At 34.4% G+C, this 11946-nt stretch overlaps 1 protein-coding gene across 1 annotated transcript in view; it reads left to right on the top strand.

Moving 5' to 3' along the window:
- Positions 1-1850: 1850 nt before the first annotated feature.
- LOC143254631 (paired box protein Pax-5-like) overlaps positions 1851-11946 on the top strand; it is a 32544-nt gene continuing 22448 nt past the window's right edge. The window contains exons 1-2 of the mRNA XM_076509777.1: positions 1851-1989; positions 8244-8297. Coding sequence (XP_076365892.1) covers positions 8285-8297 — 13 coding nt within the window. The 5' untranslated portion in view covers positions 1851-1989; positions 8244-8284. The remainder of the gene's footprint in view (positions 1990-8243; positions 8298-11946) is intronic.

Raw genomic sequence — 11946 nt, 5'->3', positions numbered from 1 at the left:
GTTCCTGTGACGGGATCTGGGTCACACTTGGATGAAACTGTCAACGGTGTCTAATAGTACAGTCGTGCTTGTGACACGGGCCGAGCGCGTGCCCCGGTGCTATGCTTTATGACGCGAGTATCTTATTGTTTTCAGTGATGTCGAGAAAACCCACTTGCAGAGAAAAATATAAAAGTAAAAACGGCTGGTATGGAGAGAAAATTTTTATGTAGAGGAGCAAACAACGTTTCGATCTTCTTCGGTCATCGTCAAATTCACAAAGAAAGAAAAGGGTAACTACACTCAGTTACACAACCCCCTTCAAACAAGTGGTCAGCTATCGGTCAGTAACCTCTTTCTTTCTTTGTGAACCTGACGATGACCGAAGAAGGTCGAAACGTTGTTCGCTCCTCTACATAAAAATTTTCTCAACCAAAACGAGCCGTTTTTACATATATATGTGTTATTGTTTTGTTTTTGTGCCAAAAGTTATATGAAGATGGAAGACTCCAATTTGTTTCAAACTTTTGTTAGTAATATCAGTAACTTTGGAATCGGATTGATTGACACTTATACTTTCTATCTTATTGTATATATCACTCTCATATGCTATGTTGTTTTGCACCAGAAAATAAAATAATATTTGATTATAACAAGTCAAGAAGATGATTTCTACTCATGAACAAATTAAACGCGATTTTGTATAATGCCGTTTGTGACCAAAATTTTGAAATTGTATACGCACGGCGATTTCAAAACAATACATCAAGCCTATTTCGTGGCTATCCGGAGATTGGTTATATTGTTTGACTCTAGTGATTAACGAACATCGAAATAAGGAAATTAAAAATCGCTTAAATTTAGCGGTCATATAAAATAGTTTAAAAATGTATTTTAAAAGATAGGATGAAGATGTAAAAAAAACCAACTGGAAGTGAGAACGAATCAGTGTATTTGATTTACTTATGAGCAATACATGTATGTACATACTAAAATAAGAATAGCGTGGTGTAATTCCCTGCCAGCTGAAAATTTTGTGTTATAAACAGTAAAATATAAATTGATATCAATTTATTTTCGCATTTTACGTCACCACAGCATACACCACTGAAGTTGTTTTACGTTAATAAGCAAAAAACATAGTTTGGAATATGAAATCGCCTTCCATTACTCTGAGAAAAACTTTACAGATTTAGAAAGCGTGAATACTTAAGTATGAAAGATTCGATTGATTTTATGAAAAAGCGAAAGTTTGTTACGCACGACAAACTTCAAACACAAACACAGAGAAAACGCTCCTCGTGATAGTCTAATGGTAATATGGAACAACGAATGGTTTGTTTGCCTGCAAGCTGAACATTCGGTACTTCACGGCAAGTATTTTAAGGTTCTTGTTAGGAGGAGAAAATTTGCCTAGTGAATGGGCGTTACTAAATCTTGAATCCTTTTTTGATTAAGTTACTTTACGGCTGCAATATGGACATCAAGGGTGACGACAAAAGGCAGGTGTTTTTTGGACGGAGGAGAGTGCTCTTCCGTTTTGTTCGAAAATCCAGAGCTTAACTCACGATGATTGCGTGACTACGTAACGAACTATAAGGCAATCAAGGCGAGCGTGGTTTCTAATTCCCGTATTAAAAATTTATATTAATACTGCCTAAGAATTTGCCGTAGCAGTGGAACATTCCGGCCCGGACATCCTGGACACAGAGCACGTGAAGAGGCGGAACATGCCAGCGTGATCTCTGTTTCACATGGTGGTTTACGATTGGTGAGAACACTCGAGCGGATTTATATTCTATGATTCTTATAGGTTCGTGTGAAAGCTGTAATTGTTGCGCCAGCCAATGAACGTGTCCTGCTCGTCTAGGATTCACAAGTCGTGATAAAAGGCTGCTTTGGTATAATAACAGCAGGAAAACGGGGTTTAAGCATGCACCAAGAGAAGAACCGAAAATAAGAAGATCTGAGATATTACTAGAGGACAGCTGAAACATATACTTCTACCAGGTGATTATTTCATTATTTATTACAGAAATACTTCAAATCAGCATTTTAAAAATAGAGGTGGATAACTGATCGAATTCTATGAATTGATTAAGTTGTGTTTATTCATATCAAAGTACTTATTTTTTATGATCGATGATGCTCTTGTTCAGCATACCTAAAATTCACGAATTTAAACATGAAAATTATGAACAGAAGGGTAATATATATATTAACAAACTCATTACTCGTTGCGTAATGCAGTTGACAGTCTTACAACACAAATTAGCTGTCACTTTTAAATTTGTTGATTTTAAATACTTTCGGTTGCCGAAAAAGAAGTTTTGTCTCATAACATTGGTGCAAAGTGTGCATTGGGCAAATGATGCTGCATCCTCTGACTAGACAAATACAAACGCTTTTTATCAACTGAGCTAAAGTGTTAACTGCTAATTCAATTGTTTTTTATGGTTTTAAGGTGTTTTCAACTGTGTTTCAACTACCAAGGTGCCACACTTCTTGGTTCTCACTTTCAAGGTTGGTTATCGATATTAACCAAATCAATATTTGTGGGTTTATAAGTTGTTATTGGTTTTTCTGTTTCATGTTACGTGCTTTTACCACAAGCATCTCTCGGACTTGGATTCACAATTTAGCGAGATGAATTAAAAAACCTTCCAATCAACCGAGTTTTATATACAGGACTTTTTAACAATTACAACTAACCGACCATCATCTCATAGGACTGGGAAACAACTTGTATCACATCAACCTTCATTAAGCAAGTGATGTGATTCAATCAGAAAACTATTTTTTTTACTTTAAAGGTTTCCATGCTAGAAAAGATGCATGACCTTTGACTAAATGAACACACCAAATATTAATGCTCGTGTACGACATACCATGACCATGCGTTTACACTTACATTAGAGTTTTGTTTTTTTCTAAACCTATAACAATTTATTTCACCACTTTTTGGTGGACGTTATAAGACTCGATAAATCTTTTTGTTATTTTTGGTAAGACTTTTTTCATTGATAATCCTTAACTGGTTGGATCAAAGAAAAAGAAGCTTAAAGAAAATAAATGATCTGTTTTACTGATGTCTTTTATTTATTCTTGCTGTATTTTCCAAGGAGCATCAGATGTATTAAATTTCAAGAAATAGGCGAATGAACAATGTCGTGTGATTATGATGTTTAAAACTTTAGATTATACAAGGAAGTCGACTAAAATTAGACAAATTAATGGAATATCATTGATAGTTTTAAATTATACCATAACAACTTATTCTAATGCTTTACAAGTTCACTCATATTACATACTTACATTACATCTGTATTTTTACAAAAGCCGTTAGATATATTTGATTGTATACAATGTTCAGTATAGTTCTAAACAACACATCATTTCTGATTTCCATTTTATTGAAGCTGTTAAATAAAGTAGTGATTATAGGAAGTATGGTTAACAGATATTTAGTGTATTTTATTGAATAACTTATTCTCTGTCTATATATATTTTACCATTGGTAAAACCTGATAGAATCTTAATTAAGCGAGATCCTACATTGTTCAAACCCTGACAGAGCCTTAACTAAGAGAGTTCCTACATTGTTCAGAAACTGACAGAACCTAAAGTAAAGGTGAAAATGTAAACTGGAAAGATGGCAGTAACTGATAAAATCATAATTTTCTCATAAATTTTATCCCGTATGAGCTCTTAAGAATCATCTTCAGTCTTCTAGTTCTCGTTGAACTCATTTCAGACATTTATTTTACGCCACTTGCTGATAATGAAAGGGCCAGGTATAACCTAGTGCTAGCATGCCGGATTGAGGATCAGAAGGCCCTTGGCTTGAACCGCAATGTGCTTAACAGGGTGCGTATTATCGAACGCATAGGTGCCGTTACTGTGAAAACAGATGCATTTATTTGATTAAGAGTAACCTTGTAGACGATAGGTGCTGCTAACGTTTGGCACTCAGATCACAATAACTAATGATAATGTTTGGACTTTAGGATCTGTAACTTTTTTCATTTAGTTCAAACGTTACGCAAGATGTCATTCTGACCATAAATACCAGATTTCTAATGATCAGAAATAATATAATACATTTTAAGTTAAAATAGCTCAACTATTTTCATATATTTTATTCATTATATATTTTTTATTTTGTAGAAAATATTTAATTTTTACTTTACAGAACTTCAAGTATTATTATGTCTATTCTTTGTTTTCCAATTTGTTTATTAAAAGAACAAATTCACATTCAGTGTTTCGTGAGCATGAGTACTAACAAAAAAAGATAAAATTGAATTATTTTATAATTGATTAATGTTTTTGAATTTCACACAAAGCTACTCAAGGGCTATCTGCACTAGCCGTCCCTAATTTAGCAGTGTAAGGCTAGAGGGAAGGCAGCTAGTCATCACCACCCACCGCCAAGTCTTGGGCTATTTTGCCAACGAATAATGGAATTGACCGTAACATTATAACGCCCCCACGGCTGAAAGGGCGAGCATGTTTGGTGCGACTGAGATTCGAACCCGCATCCTCGGATTAGGAGTCGAACGTCTTAACACGCTTGGCCAGGCTGGGCCCTAATTGATTAACATCTATGAATTATGCACAATCTACAACAGATGTCGTACACCAGTTTTCACCAATATGAAAGAATAAAAAACAATCAGGTTCATTTGTGCGTCAGTTTTTGGCTATTACTAATTGTAGAATAACGTATACTTTCTTATCCTTTTTTCTCTTAGTCAGCGGTATGTCTACCGACGTTCACGTTAAAATCCGGGGTTTGGTTCTCTGTGATGGATATAACATAGATTTTCGTTTCAAAAAATCCAACAGAAACAGACCTATTTTGCTTTATGCATTAAGATTGTGTTAATACCATGCACTGCATGTTGATCTTCATGTTGGAATTCAGAAGTTAACAAATAAAAGCAAATATCTATTAAAAACATTTATTACAACGAATTATTTTATGGTCCTAAAAAATTGGTGTTTCTTTGAAACGACCCCTTAGCTAACTTGATTATTTCAGATTGCTCGCTAATTTATTGAAAAATGATAACTTGATGATTTATTAGAGATGTCGTTACACTGAAACAGTTCACATGCTGTAAGTATTGCAAAAAAAAAAAAAAAAGAGTAAAGTCTCTGAAATTCAGTTCATTCAGGTTTTAAAATAAACTATGTCTAGTTTCTCCTGGCTATGTAATTTGTAAGCAATAGAAATGAATCAGAACGCTCTTCAGCGAATTATTTATAGACAAAGGCTCTCTATGTTCCATAAATATAATGTGTATCTTATTTGTATGGTCATATATTTAGTTCTAAGATTGTTCCCAAAACAGTCCTAACCTATCACTATAATAAAACTCCTATTAGCCCAAGTTAATACTGCAATTAAGAATCATGTTATATTTATACCGAAAAAAAGAAAATTAAAAAAATAATGGAGCTCTACAGAATAACTTTCCCATACCTCATTTGCGAAATCCACTGAATATTGCTTACATTTATTACACTGTGCAATTTAGTAACTTGTTCAGGAACCAAACCTGCCAAGGGTCATCTCTGCCATTGTTTTTGGTTACCAGGAATACGGATTAACGTCGTCATTTGGAACTTTTGTCAACTGTATAACCACATTGTCTCCTGCGTCATGGTTTCTGGTAGTTTCTTCGGAACTGGGAACATTGGTCCATTTCCTTTCCTAAAGATTCAATCTCAGAGAATCTAAATGTGGTTAGAAGTCATATACAGGGATAATTCTTCTTCGTTACTCACCCTTTTGTTTACTAATCTTTATATCTTATCAAACTATCCACTTCTGTAAGTCTGACTGCCATCTCTCTGTGCCACATTTCTACAGCTGGTTACAATGAAGAATATTGGATACGTTCGCCTTCGTGTTGAGCCTCCTTAGATCCACATGGAGTTTGTCAATATAAAATTAACATTAAATATATCCCTCTTTTTCCACGTCAGGTTATCCAACTACGGTTTGTCACCACACTGGAAACCGATTTAATAATCATCATACAATCTCTTCGTCTTGCCGTTAGCTTATTTCAGCTTCTAACAGGCCAAATCATTTCAATTATACCTCTCAAATAAATGACGTAACTTTAACAGAAACATTCAAATTCATTACCATAATCATAGTGGTCACAGAAAAGATCAAGATAAAGTTTTTCTCGAATCTTGACCAAATATAGGAAGTGTTAGATTACATCTTATATCTCCATATAATAACTCTTATTTTACAGAAGGATAACATCCTAAAAATAATTCACACAATACTTTCAAACACTTCTTAAGCTAAAGTGTTTAGGTTCTGAAAAATTGTCAAAGTGTTTCAAGTAGTAGAGATTTAAGTGGTACCACGTGCCACTGTAGAAGGTGTTGTTCTTCAATATGAAAAAATATTTCAAATATTAAAGACCTAGGAGGTACCAATTGCCACTGTAGAGGGCGTAATTTGTCTGTATTTCTTTGCTTTTCCTTTAACATTACAAATACGTTTTTCAGCTAAACGTAGGCATCACTGAACGTTTTATCGTATGTTATAATTCTATGAAGTTTCAGACTATGTTCCGCAGAAATCTACCTGGAACACATTAATCTGTCAGGTAATTATCTGAGTATCACATATTATTATCTACTGTAAATGATGTTTTCTCTCAGCCTTTCCTCTCACACTGCTAAAATCAGGGTTTCGATACCAGTGGTGGGCAGTGCACAGATAGCCCATTGTGTAGCTTTGTTTTTAATTCCAAACAAACAAACTCTTAGCCTTCTTTGTGTATTTCTATTTGTTGATCTAATATTGAAAACCAATCGGACCAAGATAAACAATAAAGACAGAACGATCTTTAATTGAATATGTTTCCTTTATTATTATTTCCCTAGCCCATAGATAACGTTCACCTGATGAATGTACGCCGTTACAAGACTTGTGTAAAAAGTTTGGGTGATTTGAGTAGCTAAGGTTTATCTAGGTGGTTTAATTGTTCATCTAGTCTTACAAGTGGCCCACTTAATTTAGAATGTAAAAACAAAATGTCCATCTTTGATAAATTGTTTAGGCAGAGTATTCATGATGAAACTTTGTCGAGACACAAGTGCAGAGGACGTTTCGAAAGCCTTCCTCCTTTCGTCTTTTGTCTGATCTGTAGAAGAAAAGCGGAAGACTTTCGAAACGCCATCTTCTACACTTGTGTCTCCACAACAGGTAGTTGAGTTGCCGTCCGTTCTACAATGTTTCAAAATGTCCATCTTTCTACGCTGTTGAAACACGTTCATATTTGTTTTGTTGTACTTTTCTGCGACAGAACTCTTGTTTTGTGAAGCATTGAAGTTTACCATCCATGAAATCGACAGTGATTGCTTATATGTTAACTTATATGACATTAATCTCCAGTGACATAATTGTAAATTGAAAAGTGTGGAGCAGATTCTTTAACTGGCTTACGTATGAGAGCATTTTATCAAGAGAAAATATATTCTGTCTTTGAAAACGTGCGAATGGTACGTCCCTCGTTTCCCGGGCGAAAATTATCTCTATTATAATCGCCTCAATATTCTCTAGCTAAAGCTAACTGTGTAGTTGTTATACAATTTGCATAAGTAACAGTAATCTTTCTCAATATTCCCTAGCTAAACCTATCTATGTATGTATTATTCAGTTTGTATATCTGACAGTAATTCTTAGCTCTTTTCTAACTGGCCCGGCATGGCCAAGCGTGTTAAGGCGTGCGACTCGTAATCTGAGGGTCACCGGTTCGCATCCCGGTCGCGCCAAACATGCTCGCCCTTTCAACCGTGAGGGCGTTATAATATTACGTTATAATAAACGTAACCCAAGAGTTGGCGGTGGGTGGTGATGACTAGCTGCCTTCCCTCTAGTCTTACGCTGCTAAATTAGGGACGGCTAGCGCAGGAAGCCCTCGAGTAGCTTTGCTCGAAATTAAAAACAAACTATCAGTTAAACCTTGGTTCATACAAGTGCATGATCGAGCTCATGTTTTGTAAAGAATGTTCCAACATCAAAGGCTGGGTTATCATGTGACTGTTAGCTTGTTCTAACATTGTATCTAGTAAATAATTTGTATAACACTTTACAAAATAAATATTAAGGAATGTATAAAGTGTTCTTTGAATCTAGCTGTGAACCTTCTCATTTGTACTACAATAGAAAAGAAATTCAATTTTAGTATAATGTTAACTAAAATTTTTTTATGTTGTTTTTATACCAGAGTTTCCAGAAAGTTTCACAATTCTGCAGATTCTAGACGCCATGCCTCACACAGGTAAGATTATTTATCTGTATGCACGAAACTATGGTCTAATTGCAGTCTGAAAATATTTTATATATTTTTCTTACGCGAGTGCACTGCACGCATGTGACAGCAATTATAAGCGTTGTAAAAAAAGTCGCAGAAATTTCCTAAAGCCATATCTGTAGCAATTATCTTTCTTTAGGAAACTCGAAATAATATTTTTTTAGGGTGACATACTTTATCTGTCTTCTGTGGAAAATTATTAAAATTTCACTACACTATCAGTTAAATCTGACTAATTTTTAATAAATCTAGCTGACTGTTATCTTATAATGTGCTTAGTCGAAACTTCTGACAGTAGAGACATTTAGGTGACAACGAATCAACACAGTGTAATTAGTAGTGTGTTTGTGTGTGGGGTCTGCTGACCACTCTAGCTTTGTGAAGTATTAAAAAGGAAACTCTATGATGTATTACAATTTTTGCAGATGAGCTTAAATGTATAAAACATTATTTGAATTTGAATTTGCAATCTAAAAGACATAATATGCAAACGTGAGATAGAATACCAGGCCAAATAGCCCAGGATTCAGGCTTAGCCTTCCCATAATTTTCAACTATTTTATAGAAGGAAGACAGTTAGCCAAGAATACCAGCCACCATAAAAGCTTCGACCGATTCGTTTAACCAAATAGTTTTTTTATAGCTCGTTCACGCTAAAAATACTGAGCATGTTTAGCGGCATCATGTTTCGAAATCTGGACCTTTCAATATGTAATCTGACACACTAATCATTAAGCTACATACGGTCAAGTTTAAATAATGTTTGATGTAAAAAGAAATAAAAAAATATATTTTAAAACATTTAAAGAAATGCGATGTGATTTTCCTATAATTCTAAATCTGTCTTGTGATGTTCATGTATATATATATTTGTAAGAAAAACAAAATAAATATCACCGCTGGATGACAATTACTATGTCTCATTGTAGTAAGTCTATAAGATAAGTCAATTAAATATGTTTTACCGTAGATATGTCAGTGTTTTTTGTTATTTAAACTCAGAAACCTTATATTATAATATTTAATGACACATGCATACATTCTTAGTTTAGAGAACAATCACGAACGTGACTAACGCTCAGGAGAAACATAAAATATCTAATACTGATATCCTGTTTCTACTGGAGTTTGTGCTAACTTGATGCGCTGATCATACCATCTTCGTTAACGTCTGACAGTGTTTTATTATTCAAATTCAAAAAGCATAAGAACCGTTTGACCAGTTAACACGTAAACAGTGAAATGCGATTTTCAAGTACTTTTTGTCATTGTTTAGTTTCCAAAGAGTACTTCAGTGTGCAGCACCAGTTAAGTTTAAATACTCTATTAGAATGGACTTTTTCATATCAGATGGGATCAATGGCAGTTTTAGAACACTGGTGCTAAAATAATCCATTTTAGTATGCTCAGGATTTTATATTACCCAAATGACATACTTTTCTGAGCTCCGTTTTTAATTAGAGGCCCCTTGTTTTTGATACACAGTTTATTTGTATCTAGGTTTTGAACTTTGATAGTTTTCACTTTATATATATATATATATTTATTTATTTTTGAGATATAAAATTTTGTGTAAGCGTGTGGAAATAGCCCGTTTTAGATCTTGCTTGCCATATGAACAATTTCCTAGCCATCCTGTAAACAGTATACAAACTAAAATATTAGTTAGGCCTATTCCTCCGTGTCTTTTAAGAGTTGTTGCCTTCCCAGCTATTAAAGCTAATCGGCTAGAAACAACGGCTCGCCGCGGAGACCACACAATTCATAGTTGTGCACACACAAAACGTTCATTTTCCAAAGTGTCAGAAGCTCGTGGCGACGGAGCCATCTTTCTGTGGCCAAATGACCACTTTTCTGACGCACTAGCTCTAGAAATGAGAATGTATCCGATCAGGCAAAAGTTATGAGACACCATAAGTCCCGAAATTAAAAGTTATATACAGAAAGACAACCGCAGACCAATGTCATATATATATATATATATACATGTACGAATCTATACTTGCGCGTAAACACACACAGACACATATTTAATATATAACATAACGGCGCCAGTGCTCACGGTTGTTCCTTGAATGACATGTTTTGGTCCGATATGAGTACAATTACAGATTACGTTGTGTTTGTGGTATAATAACACCAAGCTGGTTGCTCTACTTGTAAGTTTGTCTTTTATCTCCCCTCCCCCGTTTTGTATTCTGTAATAAGTCTGAGGCTGAGGCTGGTAAACTCACCTGATGAAGGATGTGTTGACAGCTTTGACAACCGATTCAAGCTCTTATAAAACTATCTGAAACACAAAAGTATTATAAACAACGAGAAACAATAACAACACACACAATCAGACGATGTGTAGCAGCAATGGTAAGTGCCATGGAAGTTTAACCTTTATACCAATCACAAACGTGATATAATTTTCCTGTTATCATATATGAATATAAGTTTACTTCTTTAAATTTACAAACGAAATTATTAAATTATTAAAATTATGAAGAGCTATATACATGTTTACTTATATATATATATAAAAGTTTCCTTATTCGAAAGGCATTAACCAGTTGCACGTTCTACTGACCCCACCTGCCTGGCTGCCGGATGTTAGAGCTACCTCGACAGTTTCTGTATATAAATGTTGTTCACAAATAGTGAATTATGTATAGTGATCATTATCTCTTCGGTTCAGCACTAATTACCTTCTGATCGGTTCAAGAGCACGAGTAATGAAAACTGCTTGTCATGTAAGGTCAATAGTTCATTAAATTGTAAACAAGAAGAAATTGCGTGGACATCATAAACACCTTTAATCACACAATTCTCTCTTGAATCAAAATTGTCACGTCAGGAATATTTACCATACTAATAATAACTAGTCGATAACTATATATTAAAACCGTCATCCTGACAAGGACTGTTATGGAAAGTATTTCGATCACAAGAATAAAACTTTGTTGCATTTTAAACCTTGAATTTTAAGTACTAACTCTAAAAGTTGGTATGTATTTTGTTGAAGAAGCAAAATTCCAAAATATGTCAAAAGAAATATACTATGCAAATTTTACACATTAGCCAATATAAGTTATGAATGACACGTCATACGCATACGGAATAAACAGCCGGGTCAGAGACCCTAAGATTAATGTTGGCTATCCATATGTTTGAACTACTGACCAAAGGTAAAGCAGCCAGGTAGTAACATTCAACTCTTTATCCAACGTTTTGAACCGAATATTAGTATTGACTGTCACTTATATAATGCGCTCATAGTTAAAAGTCTCAATCCCTGGGTCTCTCTATTTATAGCCTAAAACGGAAACCACTAGGTTATGGCTGACTCTACTATAATAATATTACAAGCATCAAGCCTTGAGACTATTTGATGTTGAGGAACGCTTGTTCTATAAAATAAAGCGAGAATATCTCTAAACATAACGTTTTCTGATCATGTTCTTTTCGACAAATTAGTGGCACAGAGTTTTATATGCAAAAACGGCTCGTTTGGGTTGAGAAAATATTTTACATAGAAGAGCGAACAACGTTTCGACCTTCTTCGGTCATATATAATATATTATATTATATATAATAAAATAAATAAAATTACATATTCAAACATCTAATA

Source organism: Tachypleus tridentatus, chromosome 6, assembly GCF_004210375.1.
Source record: "Tachypleus tridentatus isolate NWPU-2018 chromosome 6, ASM421037v1, whole genome shotgun sequence".
In the NCBI taxonomy this organism is placed as follows: domain Eukaryota; kingdom Metazoa; phylum Arthropoda; class Merostomata; order Xiphosura; family Limulidae; genus Tachypleus; species Tachypleus tridentatus.
This window is presented reverse-complemented; position numbering and strand designations above follow the sequence as displayed.